Genomic DNA, 24,256 nt, shown 5'->3' on the forward strand with positions numbered 1-24,256 from the left:
TTTGACAAGCAGCCATGATGTCATATTTAGACATTAACCATAGAGATCTGTTGAGTCTTACGGTCATTATTGACAGATATATATTTTCTAACCTGGTTGATTGCTTTAGTAAAATATGAAACAGAATGTGTTTTAAAAATACTTTGTACTAAATATACATAGCATGATATATGTAATGTTCACTGATGCATTTCTTAATGCAAAATATTGTTTTTTATATCTACATTAAAAATGACAAAGGACTTAAAACTTAAATTAAATTAAAATTTAAACATTATTTTTAATTGAATCAGTTTTAGGGTATTGTTTTTATTGTGAAGTAAAACAAAAACACAAGATTTAAAAGTCACAGTTATTTTTTCCAAGAGTTTTATCATGTTATCCAGTGTGCAGCATTAACTTTATATTTCTCTAATTCTTCCAAAATAAATCTTTAGCCAAATCAAACAGTTCTAGCTTCGTGCACATGAACACAGACCCTCTCTTCACTGTGTCCATATAAAGCTAAAATGAAAATCTTAATAGCTTGTTTGGTCTTCGGATATTCACAGACCACTCTGTATTAAAGTCAAGTTACTGTAAACTAAACCGAACACCTCAAAACTAATAAAAAACAATCCTTTATTAGGCAAAGAGGAAAAAAAATTTAGAGATTAGTTTGAGATTTTGTGAGAAGCTAAATATAGCTATATCTTTTAAAGCTAGATGTGTTAAATATCTAAGTTGTTAAAGCATAATATAGATAGACTAACACTTAATATTGATATTTAAGTGTTTAATGTGCTATAACTGATCGCCATGTCTTTTTACAATTTTAAACAACTTTCACCCCCATTTTTTAGTTCATTTTAAATATTTAACAAATTTATTTTACAAATGTTCACTATATCTTAATTCATGAGCTAAATATAAAATATAAACCGGTATGGTTAACTAAAACTATTAAAAATAATTTATTTTAATTAAAATAAGGCTGCAATAAAATAAAACAATATAAAATAAAATAAAAATAAATGAAAGTTAGTTAAAAAATAGTTTTACAAGTATGTATCAAAAATTACTAAAACCTAAACTAAAATTATAATTAATAAATAAGCTTATTCAAAACTGTGTATATCATCTTTTTCCCCCTTTTTTTGCCTTAGGAAAGATTGTTATTGATGGCATTGACATCTGCAAGCTTCCGCTACAAACCCTGAGATCCCGTATGTCAATCATCCTACAGGATCCAGTGCTGTTTAGCGGCTCCATCCGGTAAACACACGCAAACATGCTCGGTCAAACATACAAACAGACACACAGATACATTTGTATCTGCGTAACGCATGCACCTCACACACTCGCTGAGGCTAAACTGACCCAAACAGACAAGACCAGGGACAATAAACACTCACTTCCTGCCTGACATTTTTAATCAAAAGTCCTGTATAAACACAGATCATTTACAAAACACAGGGATGTGACATAGGGGGCATTCCACTTTATTGGCATTGCATAATTATGCTCTTTTCAGAATAAGCTATACATTTAGTATTTTGTTTCTTTTCAAACACTGTTAAGTATTTCTTTCTCTGGTGAGTCAACCAGTGAGTCCTCAGCTCCGAGCTTGTTTGAACTTCTCACGGATACTAAGTGTCATGTTTGTTTCTGAAGACAGTGAGCATATGGGGTTTGTTTAAAAAGGCCGCCATGGGATAAGAAAGAAAATAAAACTGAACCACCATCACAAGTCATCTGGGAATGGTTCTGGGCAAGCTGTTGTCATGACAATGTTTATATGAAGCGGGCCTAATGGATCATTGGGCCCAGGAGACAGAACGTATGAGTTATTGGTACAGCAAATCTTTTCTTTATTTTAATTTTGGAAAACACAGGCTGTCCATAAAGGAAGAAAATGTGGTTGGAAGCCATTTCCCAGTGTGATAAAACGGATGTGAACAGGGGTTCATCAGCATTGCCTCTTATGGTCATTTGGGAGCATTGACACAATGTCCCCTGGGTTTGTTGTTGATTTAAGAGATAGTTCATCCAAATAGTTGTATTCTGTCACATTTTAGTCAACCTGATAATGCTCCAATCCCACATCTTTCTTACATGGAACAAGGAAAGAGATATTTTGAAGAATGTCCAAGCTGCTTTTTTTCCCATACAATGAAAGTGAATGGTGACTGGGTTGTTGAGTGCCTAAAAAGCTCTCCAATTTCATTCATGTTCATGTACACTACTGTTCAAAACTTGGGCTCAGTCTATGCTGCATTTAGTTCAACTAAACCATTGCAATTGCGACTGTGTGCAATGCGACTACAATTACCTTATCTCTGTTTTAAATTTAAGTGGCATTTTGGGCGAATACGAGTTCTTTATATCAAAATAAAGGTATCGATGAGCTCTATCCAATGGTGTCAAAAAAACTGATCTGAGATCAAACTGTATTGAATAAAGCAACAAAAAGGCGTATCTGACATATTTGACTTTTCGGGGTTTTTTTTTTTTTTTTTTTTATGTTTTAGAACATATTCATTGTGTTAATATGCCATACATTTTTTACTTAAATACTCATCCATGTAAGTATGCCTGTGGTTGCAATGTTTGTGGTTTAAGGTTACAGGTAATACAGGTGATTGAAGCATGGTCAAAATTTTGTTTCGTTTCTCCTGTAAAGTTTGTTAAAAGCCACTCACGTCCCTTCTGGCTCCAAGCCCTCGAATGTTATCTCATATTTCAAACAATAGTACAAACAAAAACAACATTCAATCTTCGTCCCTCAGTCCCACAACTAAAACGAAATGATACTAAACCCACCAGTGGGTGGTGGCAAACCGTTATCTTAACGAGTTAGTCATTGAATCATTCAGTCAGACGATTAGTTCAAAACGGTTGATTCATTCAGGGACAAAGCCGAAGTGAGTGAGTCATCATTCATTAGAACGATTCAAAAACGTGGGTTCATTCAGTAAAGAAACTAAAACTAATACTCAGAGACACACAATTGCTCTACTATTTGGAACTATTTCAGTTGGTTGGCAAAATAAAGGAAAAACAGACTAAAATGTACAATAAGTCTCGTAATAGCCTTTTAAAATATTGTTTTTTGAATTGGAATGAAAAAAAATCTATGTCACATTTGCAAAAAATGCTGATATTCAGAAAAACAAGCGCAAGTATTGCGAGCTCCAGGGCCTTTTCTAGTGAAATGGGTGAACCATATAGCGAAGGCCGCAGCTGAGGATGAATATATGATGAAAATTTTCATTTTGAGTGAACTAATGTGTGCATATGTGCATTTTAGGTTAAATCTTGACCCCGAGTGCACTTGCACTGATGACAGGCTTTGGGAAGCGCTTGAAATCGCCCAGTTAAAGAACATGGTGAAAGCACTCCCAGGAGGATTAGGTAAGAATGAAACTTTCCAACTGTTCAATGCTTGTCAGGATTGGCTGACATCATAATGTCAGTCACCTCGTAATTTTGACACTGACTGGAAATTCATTAAATTGAAAAGCTGGAGTATTCTGACCTTATCATTTAGTTTTATTCAGTGAAAAGTAGTATTTTGTCAGTCTAAACAGCTGTAAAGCATCATGCTGTGTGTATTATCTTCTCCCAGATGCTGTAGTAACAGAAGGAGGGGAGAACTTCAGCGTGGGACAGAGACAGCTTTTCTGTCTTGCCCGGGCCTTTGTTCGCAAAAGCAGCATCCTAATTATGGACGAGGCGACAGCTTCTATAGACATGGCCACGGTACATCTACATCTATGGGTTTAATTTAAGCCTCAATTTAGTCCTGTTCAACTGACTCTAAGACATTTTGAATCCATGAATGAAAAAAAAAACACATTAATGGTACTAAAAAATATTTTGTGGTAAATTCAACAGGAAAATATTCTTCAGAAAGTGGTGATGACTGCATTTGCTGATCGGACAGTTGTCACCATAGCTGTAAGTTACCGTTTATCAACCTAAATCTTTTTTTTTTTTTTTCTGGTCTATGAAAACTGAAATATTCTAAACAATACAGAGGGATGAGGAATGTAAATGCTTACCAGGCTTTGACATCTTAACTTCTTTCTCAGTTCTTGACTTCTACTTACTATCAATCTCTTGCTATTAACATATTACTGTTTTTTAAAGTGCCACAGAACGACATAGAGCTTTGAATAAATGCATGATCTTTTCTGCTGCTGTTTTTGCTACACTTTCCTTACATTTTCTTCTCCTCACCCTCATCCCCTTTTCCCTCTCTTTCTTCTCCTTTGTCCACCCATCTCTCTTCCTCTGACACAGCACCTGGTTTCCTCCATCTTGGAGGCGGAGCAGGTGCTGGTGTTTTCCTCTGGGATTCTGGTAGAGTGCGACAGTGCTCCTAACCTCTTGGCGCAGGAGGACAGCCTCTTCAGCATTTTAGTCCGGACGCACAAGTAACCGCGATAAAGCTCCGCCCCCTTGCCACCTACGCACTGGTTCATTGGTTGGTAACCAATAACTTCCTATGTGTGCGCCCTATGAGAACATTTTAGCTCACAGCCACTAACCCTATTCTATAGCAGGTTGACTATGGCACATCACAACAATGTCCAAACTTTCATGACTTTTATTTGAAATTTATGTGTTTCCTTTGCTTCATGTGGCATGTTCTGATTGGTTCCCTTTACCTCATATGTCGTGTTTCAATAGACTGTTGTCTAGCTTTCAGGAACGCCTAAAGTAGACGTTCTGAGTACTTAATGTTACAGCAATTTTCCACAGCATGAAGGTCAAATCTTAAGGATTTATGAATGAAGCGCTAGTTTTAAAATCTTCCCAGTCTACTGACATTTGTTATGACATCTACTGCGCTCATTACAATGCTCATGAGTTTAGTTAACTCTACTAGTAAATCCTCTTCACCAGCCAATTACTCTTCGACGGCGATGCCATAGAATTATATACCCAAAAACAGAATTTCAAAGACACAATTTTAAAGATGGCATAAGGTCTATGTATATGGACTAATGACGAACAAGACATACTGTAAAGCAATCAAGACAATGAACCAATGACTACCACATGACAAGACCATAAACCAATTAGAACGAGACACACGAGGTAAATGAAGCACATGAGGGAGCAGGGAATCACATGACAAGAAACATAACTATGATGAATTTCAAAATAAAAGACATGAAAAAAAAACCTAAAGCAGATGTGACAGACTAGTATTTGACTAGCATTTAACATGTAGGTTAAATTTAATTTAAAATGTATATGAAAGTGTTTATATTATAATTTTGTCATCATTTATTTTTCCCAATATAACCTTTAGCTATTTTGCTGTTCACTTACTGTACAACACAGTTTTGTGGTATGAAAAATACATTCTTAAAAGTATAAATTGCCACAATAAAGATAAGATGTAAGCCTGTTTTTTTGGGAATATTACATAAAATGTCCTGAGAGATATCTATAGGTCTCCTATTAGGAGGTCTCCCCCTTTTTTAAATTAGTCGGGATGCTTTTTTAGCTTGATGTTTTACTCTGATTTCAGAAACCTGCAGTGATTTGAGCAACAGAAATGGATAAGTTAAACGTAATTTCAACAGCCAAGGTGTTGTTTTAAACAAAATGCATTTGCACACATCTGCTTGAGTTTGCTTGTTTTCCACAGCATCGTGTCCACACTATCCTGACGGCTGATCTAGTCATTGTGATGAAAAGGGGAAGCATCATGGAATACGGAAAACCAGAGATTCTCATGGAACAAGAGGACAGCTTGTTTGCCTCCTTTGTCAAAGCCGACATGTAGATCCACTCATCTCCATCACCACATCAGTTTATACCACTTTGGCCTTATAAACAAATATAGCAGCCATTTTTTTTGCCAATGCATTGGTGCAGCCGCACAGGCATCGGAAGAGACTTAACTTCACACGGACTCTGAACTTTTTATATGAATCCCTATCACAGTATATTGGACTCTTTTTTAGCATTTTTGTTACCTTACCGGCCTTTTTCTAAGTAATGTTGTGTACTCTGATATGTTTAAGCAATAAGTATTTATCTGTCTTTTGACTAGTGCAAACACTGTACAGAGCATGTCTGTCCTGTTGAGGCCTGACGCTCTTGTCTGTCTGTCTGAAGTGCATTGCTGATACAAATTTAAGGGAGGGAGGACAAATATAGCTGGCTCCCCAAAGTACTCTTGAGAGAATCGTGAGCCCTCACTTTCTGGGGTGTCCTGCAATGTCCTCCAGATCAACCCTAATGTGATATTCACACTCTATATACAAAACTGATCATATTTGATATTTAGTGTCTTCCTCTTATGCAAATTACTTAACCAAAAGCTTATTTTCAGGGGTTTTAACATTTTAAACATTTGCTCCTAAACAAAAAGACAAATAGGGTGAATTTCACGAAAACTATCAAGAAATGCGCAGGTCATTTTTCAAATTAAATTAAATTAAAAAATATGGACCATTCAACTTTTATTTGAAATATGATTTTTTTATGATTTTAAAATTAAAAGGTAATTTTTAAGACTTTATGCTATATATGAAGAGTTCAGATGCAAAAGCCTCTAAGTGCCATTTGAAATTTTCTTCTAGAATGATCATTTTTATCAAGCTAGTATATTTAAGTTCATTAATTTCACTTAAATGGGGATGAAGATTACCTATGAATTATCATTTAAGTGAAATTACTGAACTTAAAAATACAAGCTTGATAAAAATGATCATTCTAGAAGAAAATTTCAAATGGCACTTAGAGGCTTTTGCATCTGAACTCTTCATATATATTGAGGTGAAATTATGATTTGGCCATTTTTCTCAAGAGGCTCACCCTAACCCAATTTAAAAACACACACAAAAGGTACATTGTCGTTTTAAGATAGGCTAACACTTTTTCCAAGTACATTACAAGTTCAAATATAATTTCAAACCATGTGATTTTTCTCTCCTAACGTTTTATAATGAGGATGTCAAAATGAGCCTGCAGTCTCGACAGCCAAGCGATATATTGTACACACACACCGTCTGTGTTTCCCTCATCTCCCTTTAATGGAGTGCCAGTCTCTATACCCTCACATCACTTTTACCTTTTAACCTTCAGCTTTCTTTATTTGAATGCTCTGCTTCCTGGAAATCACAGTCAAAGATGATCTAAACAACAGCCTGCAAGTGACTCTTTGTCCCAGCAGTGAAATGATGCATTGCTGTAACCACTGTGGGAAATCTTTCCGTTCATTGGACACTAACTGTCAGGGCCAGTGATTTGATGAATATTTGCAATGAGCTGTGATGTCACACTTCAGCAGTGATATTTCAGTAACTTGTGAATCCAACCATGTGCGTAAAACAGCAGCTGACACGCTTTACACAATCCGGTGATGTGTAAACACTACGTCAAACTTCACTGCGAGCTAACAGGAACACATTTCAGTCTGTTGTATCAAATATACTCTAAGTTTATTGCAATTTCAGGTACTTGCATGCTAGTCATGATGATGGGATGCTTTAAATGTACATATGTAATTAAAATGGCTTTTGTATAAGCATTTAACTGCATTATAATGTGTGCCTAACTTTTTTTTTTTACACATGAAATGAAAATAAAATTTGCTTTGTGTGTTTACTTATCTCTATTGAGTGCCAATCAAATAGCAAAAATGTAAAAAAGGAACATATAGGCCTACAAAAATAGTTAACGTTCATGGTGCTCAAATCTACAAACAAGCAATAGATGGTCATATTGAAAAGCCTACATTGAAATAATGAAATTGATTTATTATTAAACTAATGAGATCCCTCACACATACAAAGATCTTTCAGTCCCTTGTTAAGAGGAAAATCGTTTGCTACACAGTGCCACCTTCTGTTCACATTTTCGCTACAGGCTCCTAAATATGGTGTCTTCCCCCATTCCTATTATATAGGCATATTTTTTTATATACAGAAACCCATGTATAATGTGTGAGAAACATATTAAGGCAAATATAACATTTAAATAACTGCCTTTTAAATTGTGAAAACGCACTGACGCCAAAGAAAACTGGATTCGTATTAAGTTTTATATTTTATCCTTTTCTTAGGATAATGTTAGAGGTATAAACCTGAAGATAAATATTTTTATTCAGATTTATGTAGCGCTTTTCACAATAAATATCACTCCAGATATTTGTCAGAGAATATTACAGTGAGGAGCCTAAAAAACAGTGGAAAAACTACAGATCTCATAGAAGAAATTATTATATTATTATCATTTTACTGTTGGGACTTTCTGGCATTCAGTATAACACAATCAAGATTAATCTGATGGTTTTCGACCAGTCCTCAGAAAAGCAGAATAAAATAATGTAATAATAAAATAATTTCAGTAAAGTCTAATAAGGTATATACTGTATGTAGGCTATATATATATATATATATATATATATATATGAAGAGTTCAGATGCAAAAGCCTCTAAATGCCATTTGAAATTTTCTTCTTTAATGATGATTTTTATCAAAATTGTATATTTAAGTTCAGTAATTTCACTTAAATAACAATTAATAGGTAATTATCATTGCCATTTAAGTGAAATTACTGAACTTAAATATACAAGTTTGATAAAAAATCATCATTAAAGAAGAAAATTTCAAATGGCATTTAGAGGCTTTTGCATCTGAACTCTTCATATATATATATATATATATATATATATATATATATATATATATATATATATTATTATTATTATTATTTTTTTTTTTTTTTTTTTTTTTTTTTTTTACAAAGTCAAATATATTTCCTCTCTTGCGCCTCTTTAGGAGGCTCCGGGCCCCAGTTTGAAACCCATTGCATTCTTACAATAAAATTACATCAAATTGCAGACTATATACACATATTCAATTTGAACAAATTTTACACATTTTATAAATGTCCTGAAAAGGAATTATTTTGTGACTGGCATATAAGTTATTAATATGTAAATAGGCCTACTGTATGAACTCCGTTTTTACTTGTAACCTTTTTTCCAATAAGGGCGGATAGAAATAATGCAATCTTTTAAATAAGTTTTTAAAAACTCTCCTCTGCAGGGCGAATGTTTCTCGGAGGCAGCAGGACAGTCATCATGTACCGCCCATGTGCGTCAAGAGCGCTGCACAATCATCATGAAGATACTTTTTTGACGACTTTTAGCGGTACATGATGTGTGTTCTGCTCTTTATGTAGCCTAATGTTTATTGAATGAACTCACAAAATAACACCGATAGACTTTTGCTTTAGTTTGTGCTTCTTCAGTAGATTTATAGGACAGAATGGTTAATCTGGAACTGCGCGTCTGACAGTCGTTGGAAAGGCTTCATTCCTGAGCGTCTGCAGTGACATGCCCAAATAATGTTGCCGCGTAAAAGCATCATTCCTGAGGAGTTCGCGCTACCGGCGCTCGTGTCGCGGGTTCCCCGCAAACCCGTGTTTAGGGACCGGGTGAACAAAGCGCGCTTCATCGCCAAGAGCGGCGCGTGTAACCTGGCCCACAAGAACATCCGCGAGCAGGGCAGATTCCTGCAGGACGTCTTCACTACTCTGGTGGATCTCAAATGGCGTTTCACGCTGGTTATTTTCACCATGACGTTCCTGTGCAGCTGGCTGCTGTTCGCTATGGGTTGGTGGCTGGTGGCGTTTGCGCACGGGGATCTGAACACAAACAGTAAACCTGTCGTAGACCAATGCGTCACCAATGTCAAGTAAGTGTGCTCAAGTCATTTTGGTCAATGGTAAAATGATGTTAAGTGACAGACATCAGAAGAGTCTGACTTGACGCGTGAGATGGAGACTATCACTATAATGATGTTCAGACTCCCCAAACATGTATCAAAACTCAGATTTATCATGGCAAAACTAATGACTGGAATCAGATGCATTGTAAGTTCATTCTAGTAAATGCACCAAGTTTAAAGCAGATCTTTTTGAATAAAAAAATATATAAGAAATCGTTCCCGTTCAGCATAAATTTTATGCATTTTTGAAAGTTGAAAAATCAAATATATATATATATATATATATATATATATATAATATATATAGCCTATATAGCCACACATATAGTTACTATTATACTAGTACAACGTTTAGACAAACTTAGTCATTCTATGTAATTATAATTATAAATTATAATTAGTAAAAGTAATTATAGTCAAGTATATATATGCTTTTCACAAGATTGCATCATAGCAGCTTCACAATATCAATCAAAACATAATAACAATGTTTGTTTCTCAATGGAAAAAACATCCACGTTTGGTAGAGCTGATGGTATTACTGATTCACTGTAAAAAAAATATATTTTCAAAATTTGTTATCACAACATTTTTTTTCTTGTCAAATCAACTTAAATAATTTATTTAGTTCAGATAACTTATTATTTTGAGTTTATGATGATTAAATCAATCTCCTTCATTGTATTAACTCACTTTTTCCAGTTCAATCAACTTAAAATTTTAAGGCAACCAGGTTACTTATTTTTTTAAGTTAAACCAACAATTGTTTTTACAGTGTTGGTTAATTATTTAATATAATTTATATAGTTATAAAAAAGAAAGACATTCAAAAATAATAATTTAAATTTAGAATGACATTTAGGTGACAATTGATGTGTGTTATATTGTATAAAATTCATTAAAGAAGTGCTGATATTGGATGGTATTGTTAAAAAATACCATCGTAGAAAGAAACGTATTTGAATCATTTTAGGAGCCTAAAACTGTGACTCATCTTCATCTTTTCCAGCTCTTTCACCTCTGCCTTCCTCTTCTCCATCGAGGTGCAGGTGACGATAGGTTTCGGAGGGCGTATGATAACGGAGCAGTGTACGGCAGCCATCACCATGCTCATATTACAGAACATCATCGGCCTGATAATAAACGCCGTCATGCTGGGCTGCATCTTCATGAAGACGGCCCAGTCCCACCGGCGCGCGGAGACCCTCATCTTCAGCCGGTACGCCGTCATCGCCGTGCGCAACAACCGCCTGTGCTTCATGATCCGGGTGGGAGACCTGCGCAAAAGCATGATCATCAACGCGGCCGTGCGCCTCCAAGTGGTCCGAAAGACCACCACGCCGGAGGGCGAGATCATACCCATCCACCAGATCGACGTCCAGACTGAGAGCGTGGTGGCCAGCAACAGCATCTTCCTGTTAGCGCCTCTCATCATCTGTCACGTCATCGATAAGGACAGTCCCCTGTACGACCTCTCGGCGATGGAGCTTCAGTGTAGCGACCTGGAGGTCATCGTAATCCTGGAAGGTGTCGTGGAAACCACTGGCATCACCACTCAGGCTCGCACCTCGTACGTGACCGAGGAGATCCAGTGGGGCCACCGCTTCTTGCCTATAGTGACCGAGGAAGAGGGCGTGTACTCGGTGGACTACTCGAAGTTCGGGAACACAGTCAAAGTGGCCACGCCGCAGTGCAGCGCCCGCGAGCTGGACGAGAAGCCCTCCATCCTGATCCAGACGCTCCAGAAGAGCGAGCTGTCGCACCAGAACTCCTTGCGCAAGAGGAACTCTATGCGGCGGAACAACTCCATGCGCAAGGGCAACTCCATGCGCCGCAACAATTCGGCACTCGCCGTGCCCAAAGTGCAGTTCCTCACCCCCGAGGGTGGACCAAATCTAGCTGTCACATGACAAATGGCCTTGCTAGCACTTTTCATCTGTATTTCTTTAAGTCCTTGTCATGCTCTTTTCTATGTTCTCTTATGTTCCTTGATCATATATGATATAACGTGAGGCATGTATGACACGGATAGTTTTCTATAATTGTTGATCTTGAAGTAATGTGTAATTTCAAAGAGCTCAACAAAGTATATTAATGGGCTAATGATCACACCTTGTACTATGGACGATGACGATATGGTTCGCACTTAATTAAACTTGACAGTTTTCCATTTGTTCTGTAATAAATGACATGTGCTCAATAAATCATCTGGTTTCTTCTGGGATTTTTATTTCAGTTAGTTTGAATGTAACCTAATGCATGAATTTAGTTTATCAATAAAGCTGAAATGATACAAGAAAATAATCAAGAGCAAAACAGTAGAGTAGCTGAAACTGTGACCAACTGACTATTAGGTGAAACTTGCATGTAAGAATGATTGTGAGGCTGAAACTTTAAAGTGTTTTTGGTGACCTCTGGTGTTGAACTTGTAAAACTGCATGTGTGGCGGCCTCTGGTGGTGAACTATAAAACTGCATGTGTGGCGGCCTCTGGTGGTGTGCGTGTGCTGTGAAACGGTAGACTTTCCTCAAACTTCTTCACTGCGTTTCAATAATATCTGTCTGCAGTCAGACCCTTCTCCTGCGTTTAGCAAGAGCATCTCAAACGTCCATTATCTAAGAGTAAGGCAGGTAAACAGCATACGACTGTTGTTAATTTGCTTGATGTTTGTGTTGTGTATAATTAAGAACAACTGGCTAGGTCGAATGTTTATGAATAAATGGACCAAATGTTAACGCTCTGAACTGCTTAAACGAGTTATTACGTACGTTCAGTATAATATTGTTAGAATAATCACACGATATGAAAATACATACAATCAGGGTTTATATGGTAGGTACCCAACATTTTTAGACCTAATTTCTTGCCTAACGTTAACTTACTGCAAGCAAATGGATCATCACTGCAACTCGAAGGATAATTTGTCCCACTCCACCGGCGAATATGATGTTAAAGTCGCTTTTAACTATTGTTTATAACATTTACTCTATTTTAAATAGATTTCCCAACTTAAGATGATAGAGTCAATGGGGAATGATTATTTTAAGAGAGTAAATACCGCCCTCTGGTGGTCACTTTCAGTTTTGATAATGAAAGCAGGTTGTACATTATAAATGTGATAAAGAAACGAGGGATCACTGCATTGCACTGCCACTGACTGCAGAGAAAAATTACTTTTATGTACGCTTGTGCATGTATGCGAAAAATATGTTCGTAAAGAATTTGAGGCACTTCTTTCCGCGTATTCTTAGAAACTGCTTGATATCCCAGCATGCACTGCGCGAGAGTAACCACGAGTCTATATTTTTGTTCAAAATGTAAAAAAACCCACATATTTTCGATGACTTACTTTTGTTGCAGCATTTCGATTACATATTCCAGCCCACTGCGACCTTGTTGGCGCGTTAGGGAACAGTAAACACACTTACCGTTGATGAACCTCCTGTGTTGTTCGATCACTTCCCCTCTTTGGCTGATTTAAAGTCAGCTTTGCGCAGTGGCAGTATCGTAGCCTATGAGGTTTATCCGAGGCGCGATTATTGCTAATTGAAAACTTTACCCAATACCCCGCCGTGACGACTTGAAATATAGTCGGCACTGGCAATTTTTGACGGTCTCTACGGAGACTGATTAAGAATGTAAATATAAGAGTCAATTCAAAGCTGAAACAGCTATTATTACATATGACCGCTAAACTTCAATGTTAATGATGAGAATGACTGTATTTGGAATAGAGTTAATTACCTACGCTTTATTTTTTTAAAAGTTGACCTATAGACCTTAATAAGAGCAGCGCCTTTACAGGTTAAGAATGTGAGGCTGCGAGGGATAGATTCACCGTGTAACCAATGGCATCCGCTGTAAAAAGCTGAATAAAGCTCCTAGATTACTTACAATTTTCAACTATTTACATTGTCGGGAGTTTTTTGTCAACTGAAATTAAATTACTTGGAAAGATATTTTTCCAGTGTTTCATGAGCAGAACAATCCGAAAACACATTAAATAACAGTACAGCCCATTGAAGAGATGCATTTCTATCCCTCCCAGAAAAGAAAGTATAATAGTAAATAGCTGGTTACCATACAGTTCAAGTTAGTAAGTCTGAATAGGCTTTATGCCAAGCGTCACGTGACAAAACTATTTTTTCCTTCCAAAAAAATACTTGACCAGTACTTTGACAAATAAATTGAATTTTAAATGTTTAATGAAAACCATCAAATTACTAATAAAATAATGGGGGGGGGGGGGGAAACAAAAACAAATGAGCAACTCTCTGAATGGAATACCTTGAAAAAAATGATTACTTTTATTATGTTTGCACGATTATCTCGTTGTAAACCAAAGTACCGTAAATGATCGGAATTTTGCGCAATTCATTTATTATTATCTGAATCAATACGTTTTCAGTGAAGGGTTAGTGTTAGTGTTGTTTATCCCCTTTTCCCATGTTATTTGGATCAGAACTGTATAATGTAATGAGTCCATACAATTACATATTTCAATAAACAGTTAAAATATGAGCGTCGTTTTTCACCTGGCATTACGGTGTGTAAGTGAATGGTGACGTGGAGATCTGCCAAAACATCAGTAGTAGCCTTTTAACTTTATGGCTCATTTGAGTAGATAAGATAACGTTTAGTGCGTCGGAATGAATGTATCGCCCTACAGCTCCCGTTTGGACTTAATTGATGCTTTATCTGCTTGTTTGTCTGTACAGCTGGAAAATATCAATAGATTTTCAACACTTGAAATGGCCAGACCAAGGAAAAACGCTAAGCGACCGCGGCAAGGAGACAACAATTCCATCACAAAGCGGAGAAAAGTCCATTTGGACGATTCAAAACACATCACTTCTCTTATTCTCGCCCGTAGAGGAAGCAAAGACATCCCTCTGAAGAACGAGATCTTGGCAGGCGGATGGGTGCTCAGAGTCGGAGCCGCGCTGGACGCTGGTGTCTTTAATAGTGATGTTGTTACGTATGACACTGAAGCTTCGATGACTGCGTTCGCAAATGCAACGCAATAGACCATCACAGTCGCCGCCCGCCCGGAGAAATTGTATTGAATTTTTACTTCCGGCACCGGCTATGGGCGGAGAGCCGTCATTGAAGCCCCGTTTCGGGATGTGTATTGGTTTCCCAGAGTCACGTGATCGACGCAAAACGAAGCCTCACTTTCTGACCAATCACTTGCGCATTTAGCTTTCGCAGTAGTTGCCTTTTAGCTTTATGGCTCGTTCGAGTAGGTAGATAAGATAACGTGAAGTGCGTCGGAATGAAATTATCGCCCTGCAGCTCCCGTTTGGACTAAATTGATGCTTTATCTGCTTGTGTGTCTGTCCATCTGGGAAATATCAATTGATTTTTCAACACAACTGAAATGGCCAGCCAAGGGGAAGACGGTAAGCGACCGCTGCAAGGAGACAGCCATGATAACAATTCCAGCACAAAACGAAGAAAAGTCCATTTGGACGATTCAAAACACATCGCTGCTCTTATTCTCGCCCGTGGAGGAAGCAAAGGCATCCCTCTGAAGAACATCAAGATGTTGGCAGGCGTTCCCCTGATCGGATGGGTGATCAGAGCCGCGCTGGACTCTGGTGTCTTTCATAGGTGAGACTGAGAGGACGAGACGTCACTCCATGATTTGCTGTACTGTATGACAGTGCTACTTATGTTTCCTATGCATGTTTTGTAGTGTTTGGGTGTCCACTGATCATGAAGATATTGCGAAAGTGGCCAAGGCCTGGGGTGCTAAAGTGCACAAGAGGTGTCCAAGTGTGTCCAAAGACTGTTCAAGTTCACTGGAGGCCATTCAGGAGTTCAGCAGTAAATACCCAGGTTAGAAATCCGGCACTATTGCAGTCAAATTCCATTGCATGGCTAATGGCTTAGTTCTGTATATGGGGTGTAACTAGAGCTTGTAGAACAAGTGTGTCCAGTCAAGCAGCAAAGATAGAAACAGGAAAGTGGCCACGTATACCAGCTTAAATGTTGATCATCATACTTCTTGTTGCATACCAGGACAGGTTCACCCACTATGTCTTTTATTTGCATTGTGAATAAAACCAGAAAAACAGATTCTGTGGCTGGAACAGTTCTGTGCAATGATGAAGAAGAATGTTTATAATAAAATCACCTGTTTGTAATAATTATTATGTTACGAGCCTGATTCAATATATTTATTCCCAGCCAGGCCTTTATCAAGAGACACGCATAGCTAATTTCTCAAGGTTGCAAGCTTCAAAACCTTCCTAGATTCCCAAAATATAGAGATAAGCTTTGACCAATATTCTCCTTTAACCTCTGATTATCTGAAGTGTGTAAAAAGTTAATGGTGGATCTCAGAAATCCATTAAATGGCTATAAATGGGAGAGTGGTTAAGTAAAATTGAATGTTTTTGCACAGAGGTGGATATCATCTGTAACATCCAGGCCACATCTCCATGTCTGCACCCTTACCATCTCAAAGAGGCTCTTGAGCTCATGACCCATCAGGGCTTTGAATCTGTCTTCTCTGTGGTCCGCCGACACCATTTTCGATGGCAAGAGGTCAAGAAAGGAGGTTTGTTAAAGTGTAATCTCTCAATGTTCACAGATATAATGTTGCCTACTATTATTCAGCCAGGATTCAAGACCCTGATCAAAAGAGAAGACATGTATAATGTTTCAAAAGATTTCAAATGTTCAACATTGATTATAATAAAATGTTTCTTGAGCAGCAAATCAACATATTAGAATGATTTCTGAAGGATCATGTGACAATAAGGACTGGAGTAATGATGCTGAAAATTCAGCTTTGCCATCACGGGAATAATTACATTTTAAAATATATAAATAGAACAGTTATTTTAAATTGCGTTTACATTTCATAATATTAATGTATTTTAATTTAATAAACGGTACAAAAGACTTTTAAAAACATTATCTAAAACCCTAAATCTTTTGAACGGTAGTGTTTGTGTAGTTAAAGTTGAATTTATTGTGTGTTGGGGACTTTAACCATTTATTTTAATTGCAAACCGCCAATTCTTTCATTTCAGAGTGTCCCATTACTGAACCGCTGAACCTGGACCCATCTAAAAGGCCTCGCCGTCAGGACTGGGACGGAGAGCTGTGCGAAAATGGCTCCTTTTACTTCACAACCAAAAAACTCGTAACAGAAGGGCTTCTTCAGGTAAAATTTGGGTTTTAAAATCAATAGCATCATATATGGCCAAAAAAGCTTGACCCAAAAAATCCATAGGCAAGAAAGCATATTATCCGTATCCTTAATCAATTAGATTATGATTTTTGTTCTGTTACATTTCAAAGGGTGGAAAAATTACTTACTTTGAGATGCTCCCAGAGTTCAGTGTGGATATTGATGTTGACATAGACTGGCCCGTAGCTGAACAGAGAGTGCTGAGGTGAAGACACAAAACAAAAACAATACTTTTATTGCCTGCAGCTTCCTATAAATAACATATAATTACTTTAAGTATTTAAATAAACCTGTAATGTGTAGCTGTCTTTCTAATGTAAAGCCTTGCGAATAAGAGGCTTGTGTTTCAAGTTCCCAAACAACTTGTTAGCAAACAAGTGGAGAGTTTGAACTTAAGCAAACTGTGTGTGGGTGTGTGTATGTGCTAAAGGTTCGGTTACTTTGGGAAGGACAAACCTGAAGTTGTGAAGCTGCTGCTGTGTAACGTGTCAGGATGTTTGACAGATGGGCAGATCCACATATCAGCAAATGGAGATGACATGGTGTCCATCAACACTAGAGACCAGGCTGGCATCAACATGCTGAAGAAAGAAGGAGTAAAGGTGATTTCTTGTTTGGCAACAATTTGTTACCCACCCCCGACCTCAACCAACCCCCACACAACAATAGAGCTGGTAAGTCCCGCCCATCGGTAAAACTTCAAGTGGACCTCTAGGTTGAAAAAGCGTCAATGCAAGTGAATGAGAGAAAATAATTATTTTATGATCCCGTTTAAATTGTGCCATGAATGTGACATTTTTTATATATTTCTCATGTAACGAGTTTGACAGTATATTGTATGATTCTTTGGCTAGCAGTTGTGGAATAGACATAACGAGAAAGACTACACGTCGCATATGTGACGTTGCCGCATGACACATTTTCCCTCTACAAATCACGGTTTACACCACGCTCAACTAGTTTGTCCTCTCCCTGAAAGAAGGTGGTGAAGTGCACCAACGACACAGGCATGTTTAGCGGGATCCGTGTGCTAGTGGGTGTGATGTATATCAAACACGTCGAAAGAGTTGTAGTCCACAAAGTGCTCCTAACCGTATGAAAATTCTACCCGCTAAATTGCAGCATTCTTTACACGAAACATTATATACAAAATGCACAGACAACATATGTTACATTCACTGCACAATTCAAACGGGATTAGAAAATAATTATTTTCTCTCATTCACTTGCATTGACGGTTTTTCAACCTAGAGGTCCAGCGGGGTTAGCGGAAGGGGCGGGACTTACCTGCTCTATACAGCCCTTCCTTTGTCTTTGCCCCATCGTATCCCATCATGCACCTGGGACACCTCTTGTTTTTGCCTTTTAATATATCAAAACTTTGTTATAAAACGCACAAATTGATTTCACTTGTATTAGCACTATTTCCTAATATTTTGTGTGTAGTGTTGTGAAGTTTGATAATGTTTAGTGAGTTTTGCTTGTCTTACCATTCATGATCACAGGGGCTCAGATACACAAGTACTCAGACGTCTCAATGATTGAGCTATCCTTGCGCAGCGGCAGTATCGTAGCCTATGAGGTTTATCCGAGGCGCGATTATTGCTAATTGAAAACTTTACCCAATACCCCGCCGTGACGACTTGAAATATAGTCGGCTCTGGCAATTTTTGGCAGTTTCTCCGGAAACTGATTAAACAGTGAAAGACAGAATTACATCGTATAAATTCTCTGCGGAAATGTATTGATCAGTAATATTCAAACAATGACTTTTAAAACAAAAAACGGTTTTAAAAATATCTATTGAAAGAAAGTTTCTGTCGGTAAATAGGCCTATAGCAGATTGAGTGGACTTTGGCACAATATTTAACGTTTACAACACTCATGCCCTTAACCAATATCAACGAATGCTACCCTCCCTCAGTTTGTACGTCAGTCCGTGTGCACCAGCTATTCTGTGAACGCGCCCGTCTCATCAGTAACCATCAACATTCTTCCAAAATGGCGAACTTTATTCCTTTATCTGGACGTTTATACACCTAACGTTACGTTCACACGAATATCAGTGCAAACAAAGTTAACGAACCTGCCTGCCCATCAAGTGCTAACGCATTAGCAAACATTTGGGCAAACATAGGCTCCTTAGATTACTAACGTAACACTAAGACATAGTAACTGGTTGATAAAGCACAATTACCTGTCGAGAAGAAATGTTGCAAGCTCTGCATCTAGCTTGAACCCAATTAAATCACGTAAATCTCCACCTTTCAAAATGGCGGTCCGATTGTAACTTGCGCGAGGGCTGGCGCGTGCACGACTTGTGATTGACAATAATTTTTGCAAAACAATTAATACGCTCCAGGTGGAGTTAGAAGCTCGTTTTTTTTCTAAAACCACTTTATTTATGTTATTCTGTCGGATTATAGTGTCGATTGCACTGAATATGATAAAAAAAAATATTGATATATTATGAAAAGTACAGTTAAATTTCTTTTTTCTAAAGTTTCTGTACTGTTAATGTTTCAGTTTAGGGAACAGTACATGTACACAAAAATGAAAACCAAGAAAGGAATGAATGCTTATGCTTATTAAAAATGATAATTTGTGAATTGAAAAATAAAAAAATATATGCATAATTAAATACATTGATTCCATTTTAGCAGCAGTACACGATACTGTATGTACAAAAAAACAGTGACAAAGATAAAAGTGTTATATTAAATAAAGGAAATTAATGCATGTATATTTCAGTTATTAAATTATTAGCCAAATAATTTGTCAATTATTTATGTTTTATAAATAATGTATATGTGTGTGACCCTCGTCTCCTTTAGGTTATTTTGATAGAACAAAACCCAATTAAAAAAACCTTAGCTGACAAAATCTACAAGTGGATGGGCTGCGAAGTCCTTCGGGACGTGGATGACATACTGAAAAAGGTGGAGAAACTCATGAAGAAGGACGGGCTGGAGTGGAAAGAAGTTGCGTACATGGGTGAGTCAAGAGCTCTCCGTTATATCAGCTGAATGCCACAATCAGTAATGACACGGTGTCTCGGAAAAAATTGGTGTGCATAATACTGAATCAAAAGATTGTACCTTTATTTTAATAAGATTACTGAAAGCTATTTCTCTTTTTTTTAAAACTTTTCTCAGCCTTTTATCTTTTAATAATGTCACAAAGGGGCTATATGTAGAATTCAAAAACGTCTTGTTATTAATGACACCAGTGGCCGTTAAGAGAACTTATTGCCAGCAATTTATTGCACATGCTCGCACATGTAAGTAACATGATTCAAGACCCCTATATACTCACGACAAAGTTCTTCTTCATTCCTCAAAAAAAAGTGAAAAGTTGGAAACACCGTTGCAGTGATATATTAACAAACATCTGACTCTGCTGAGAGTGGCGTTTAGATGAATATGGAAATATCGCCCCTTTATATAGCCCCTTTAAACATATCTCTGAAAATGAATATATTTCTCAAAATCTGTGTCCCTACATCTTTGTATCAGGGAACGATGAGCCAGATGTAAAGTGCCTGAGCCTGGCAGGGCTGAGTGCAGTACCCCTGGATGCCCCTGTTGTGGCGCTCAATGCTGCCAAATATTCCTGTCACTGCGCAGCGGGTCGCGGGGCCGTGCGAGAGTTCGCCGAACACATCCTACTGCTGAAGAAAAAGGCCAAGTCTCAGATGGAGCAGGACAGAATTTCACGTAGTTCAGACAACAGTATTCTGAAAAACTAATTAATTAATTGTATGTTAGGTGGGGAAATCAACTGATTGGGAGTGATTAACTTATTCAGAAACTTGGTGAGAATGAATCAGCATTAATCAGAGTAGATGAGCATGTTCGGCTGTCAGACAGTTGTTTTAAAGGGTAAATAAACACTAAAAAACAACTTTTTTTTAGTTAATGTGATCTGTAAGAATGGGTGATCTTTTTAAATGCTGATCATTGATTCGAGTAAATTTTTTAACATATAAATTGTTTTATTAAAATATATGGTGTAAAAACCACCTTAGTCAACCTTAGTGCTTTTGTGTATGTCTTTTTTAAACACTCGCTGTAAAATGGTGTTGACATACGATCGGCAAACACTTATGAACATCCGAGCGGCTGCAGAAACTACCAGGTGTGATATTTGCCTGCCTCGTCCCTCTCCTTTGCCTACCTACACTTATTCTCCAGTGTACCAATGTTGGCATCCTGCTGACTTGCCCTGGAAAAGGAGGTGTCATTGAAAACGCGGAAAGCGTGGTTGCCTTCTACTATGTCAAACCGGCCTAGGGGGATCCGTGAACGGCACATTCACCGCCGCCCGCTGGGTATGGGTGCAAGGTCGCCGTGTGCTGAAAGCCTGTCTCCCGTCTATACGCCCCGCAAACGGTGTGCTCTTTGGTGCCCGCTGGATGCATCACATCGTTGGCTTTGACCCGTGGTTCCAAGCATTCTCTCCACGTCTCCGCGCTGCCTTTCTCCCCGTCTTCGCTGTCGTGGAGTGAATGCTGCTAATCTATTGAGCCCCAGGAGGAAATACCCGCTAATCACTGTTGATAGGAAAATGGAAATGTCTGCGCCCGCGCCTCCCTGCCATGCAGTGCACCTCCACACTCCGCACGCACACTTGGATATGCGTTTCCTCTTCGGAAAGCTACTGCTGTGGTCATCGCACAGACACTAAGGAAGGAGACACTGACACGGTGGGGTGTTCTGAATGTCTTGTTATCGGACAGAGGTCCTCAATTTACCTCTGATATTTTGCAAGAGCTGTGTAGTAGGTGGGGAGTGGTAACTGCATACCATCCCCAAACCAACTTCACAGAACGTGTGAATCAGACTGTTAAGGAGATGATATCGTCTTATGTGTTTGGTGAGCATAATCATTGGGATCATTACTTGCCAGAGCTGAATCATTTCAATTCTGCTGTTCAGAAAGTAATGGATACTCCCCAGCAAAATTACTCATGTAGGGTGAAGGGTGAACAGCACAGACGCCGTCTGCAGTGCCCAAACTTAGTGAGAATAACAGCCAGGTTTTATCGCCCAAACCTACCCTCAGCTTAAAGGGATAGTTCACTTTGAAATTAATTTTTGATATGTTTTAGCTTACCTCAAGGGCATCCAAGATGTAGGTGTCTTTGTTTCCACTGTATTTTCTATCAGTCATACACTGGAGTGTAAGGGGGTCCACCAAAAAGCATGCACAGAGAAGACAAAATTAAACATGATTTAATGACTCGTAAATGTAAGTACACATTGATGGCCTAAGACACGAAATGAATCAGTTGTGCAATGTCCAACTGAACCGAACTGAATCAGTTCAATGTTACGCCGGAAGTGATCGCTTGCGTGTAACGTCACTCAATATTTACACAGAGATTTCGGAAGTTTACCTTTTACTAAACATATTTAGATATACCGAAATCGTCTTCCATTGTGGTTTCCCGTATATCTAAATATGTTTAGTGAAGGGTAAAACTTCTGAAATCTCTGTATAAACAAAGAGTGACGTAGGTGCGCAAGCGATCACTTCCAGCGCATGCGCAGACCGAAGCGCCCGTGCCGTCAGATCATTTTGTCATGTCGACCCAAAACACCAAAATCTAAAACTAAATCACACACACTCAAATTCTGAATCTTAAAACTTAATTGTTTTAATCAGAGCTGTGATTCCATTTTATGTTACATTATAAAAAATAAACAGTAACATTCTGTCTTTGATTGTCATTAGCTTTATGTGCATGCTTAATGTAAAATAAGCATAGACTGAAATCGTATGATTGGGAGCTACTTCATGCTTGAAAATATACACCAGAGGGCAGCCTTGTACAAACAAATTACTCAGTTACACACCTCAGTTAAATTCAACTAAACATTATGATGAGCTAATAAATTTAAAAGAATATGTTCATTAATATGTGACCTCTTATGTCTACTAAACAGATGATAGTTAAATATTATCTTTGCATAGGAAAATGCTGTTCCAAAGTCACAAGTCACCTTCATTAACTGATTAATGGAAAGTAGAATGATCAGATATAAATAATACAGCAATTTGTGATCAAGTTTTGCATACGAAAGCATAGGCAGTTTCTTCACCCTCATGAATTTATTGTTTGGCAGAAATACATGACCTTTAGCCATCTCTGTGTGGAGCCTGAATGATGATCACCAGGGTAAAGACACAGAGGCCATAATGAGGGTGAGGTTTTCCACTCACCAGCCACAATTAAGACTCAATGGGTCTGTTAATTTATGATTCCTCTTAATGTATGCACCCTAAGAGAGGGCAAACCCAATTAACTCTCTCTCGTCATTCTCTGGCACATTATCATTGTGCGCTTGTCGTTCTGTCCACAGTGCAATGCCAGCAGAATACTGTTTAGCCACCCAAAGTCAACTTATCTCAACTTATATAACCAAAAAGAGTGGGAAGATAAGATATTTTCCTGGAAATTAAATGTTCATTCATAACAGGCTCTATGATAAAGTAAAGGACTATCACTTAGATCTGGTTTAAGTTAATCTTACAGACAGTTCTGCTGGATTCAAATGCTAAAATGGGAAACCGATTATAGGAAATGTATGTACTGGTGTAGCTTTGCTTAATTAGTTACAGAATTAATCAATCTTGGGATGTGTCATTATGAACATGTTGTTCAACTGATGGAACGACCAGACGTCCCCAAACATTCTCAATCTATGTTCAAAAGAGCCTGCATGGCTAAAAAAAAACACTACTGTTGTTATTGTTGAAGGTGCATGTAACTTTTGACCGTTTAGCGGTTAAAGAAAAACTGCATGCATTTTGTGGAAGAACATTGTTTTGGTTGTGCTTTGGCTCTGAGTGACTGTGCGGATGAATTTGACCCTAGATAAATGCTTTACAATGAAGAGCACCATATGGCAATTTATATGCTCAGTTATAAGACACCTTAATCACCTGTTAAGCAATAAAAATGCCATTTCCGCGTCGATTTTACAACATCTCAGTATCTCTGAAAAGCCATGCCAGTGTTGATTCTCCTTTATAAGCTCTGTCCCGTTCTCTTTTTGCCAGCTAATTCAAAATATGAATAACTAATGTAACAATAAATAAGTAATAGTCAAATGACACTGACCTCTAAAAAAATATTTGGGAACAATAAAAAAAAAAATCCATTTGTTTGGATTACGCCGTTTTAACAAATAAACTTCTGAATATTCCCACAGCCATATTTTTAACCATGTTCATACTTTTTGGACTTGAGGATTCGAGTAGATGGAATGAATCAAAATCTTCAATATATTGGAGTAGCAGAGTTGT

The 24,256-nt window shown here is 37.8% G+C and overlaps 3 protein-coding genes, 1 long non-coding RNA gene and 2 other non-coding genes across 13 annotated transcripts in view; 5 read left to right on the plus strand and 1 right to left on the minus strand.

Moving 5' to 3' along the window:
• Window positions 1-7,611, plus strand: part of abcc9 (ATP binding cassette subfamily C member 9) — a 34,727-nt gene extending 27,116 nt beyond the window's left edge. For 5 of the 7 annotated variants that reach the window (XM_039668087.2, XM_039668091.2, XM_039668089.2 and 2 more), the window contains 6 exons: window positions 1,146-1,254; window positions 3,290-3,393; window positions 3,608-3,741; window positions 3,877-3,939; window positions 4,285-4,468; window positions 5,645-5,734. In XM_039668087.2, the coding sequence (XP_039524021.1) occupies window positions 1,146-1,254; window positions 3,290-3,393; window positions 3,608-3,741; window positions 3,877-3,939; window positions 4,285-4,422 (548 nt within the window). In that variant the 3' untranslated portion in view covers window positions 4,423-4,468; window positions 5,645-5,734. Of the gene's footprint in view, window positions 1-1,145; window positions 1,255-3,289; window positions 3,394-3,607; window positions 3,742-3,876; window positions 3,940-4,284; window positions 4,469-5,644 lie in introns of all 7 variants that reach the window. The other 2 variants (XM_039668093.2, XM_039668094.2) reach the window with 1 other exon arrangement.
• LOC120476872 (uncharacterized) overlaps window positions 1-13,331 on the minus strand; it is a 42,199-nt gene extending 28,868 nt beyond the window's left edge. Inside the window, exon 1 of the long non-coding RNA XR_005622280.2 lies at window positions 13,170-13,331. This is a non-coding gene — a long non-coding RNA (uncharacterized LOC120476872). The remainder of the gene's footprint in view (window positions 1-13,169) is intronic.
• On the plus strand, window positions 9,043-11,965 carry kcnj8 (potassium inwardly rectifying channel subfamily J member 8). The gene is made up of 2 exons (XM_039668103.2): window positions 9,043-9,708; window positions 10,751-11,965. Exons 1-2 carry the CDS (start codon window positions 9,359-9,361, stop codon window positions 11,649-11,651), a joined length of 1,251 nt encoding a protein of 416 aa, XP_039524037.1. The 5' UTR covers window positions 9,043-9,358; the 3' UTR covers window positions 11,652-11,965.
• On the plus strand, window positions 13,227-13,367 carry LOC120477189 (U4 spliceosomal RNA). Its single transcript, XR_005622343.1, has one exon. It is a non-coding gene; the product is annotated as a U4 spliceosomal RNA (small nuclear RNA).
• A 1,571-nt stretch (window positions 13,368-14,938) lies between these two features.
• Window positions 14,939-20,981, plus strand: cmasa (cytidine monophosphate N-acetylneuraminic acid synthetase a). Of its 2 annotated transcripts, XM_039668100.2 has the most exons (8): window positions 14,939-15,354; window positions 15,440-15,582; window positions 16,151-16,306; window positions 16,785-16,918; window positions 17,056-17,150; window positions 17,376-17,547; window positions 19,780-19,939; window positions 20,461-20,981. In XM_039668100.2, the coding sequence occupies exons 1-8, from the start codon at window positions 15,122-15,124 to the stop codon at window positions 20,691-20,693; spliced, it is 1,326 nt and encodes a 441-aa protein (XP_039524034.2). In that variant the 5' UTR covers window positions 14,939-15,121; the 3' UTR covers window positions 20,694-20,981. The 2 variants fall into 2 exon arrangements, with proteins under 2 accessions (XP_039524034.2, XP_088982849.1); XM_089126723.1 differs by lacking the exon at window positions 16,151-16,306 and having other exon boundaries at window positions 14,973-15,354.
• Window positions 18,494-18,634, plus strand: LOC120477190 (U4 spliceosomal RNA). The gene has a single exon (XR_005622344.1). It is a non-coding gene; the product is annotated as a U4 spliceosomal RNA (small nuclear RNA).
• Window positions 20,982-24,256: the final 3,275 nt, after the last annotated feature.

This window comes from Pimephales promelas, chromosome 24 (genome assembly GCF_988280905.1).
Source record: "Pimephales promelas chromosome 24, fPimPro1.hap1.1, whole genome shotgun sequence".
Taxonomy (NCBI): Eukaryota; Metazoa; Chordata; class Actinopteri; order Cypriniformes; family Leuciscidae; genus Pimephales; species Pimephales promelas.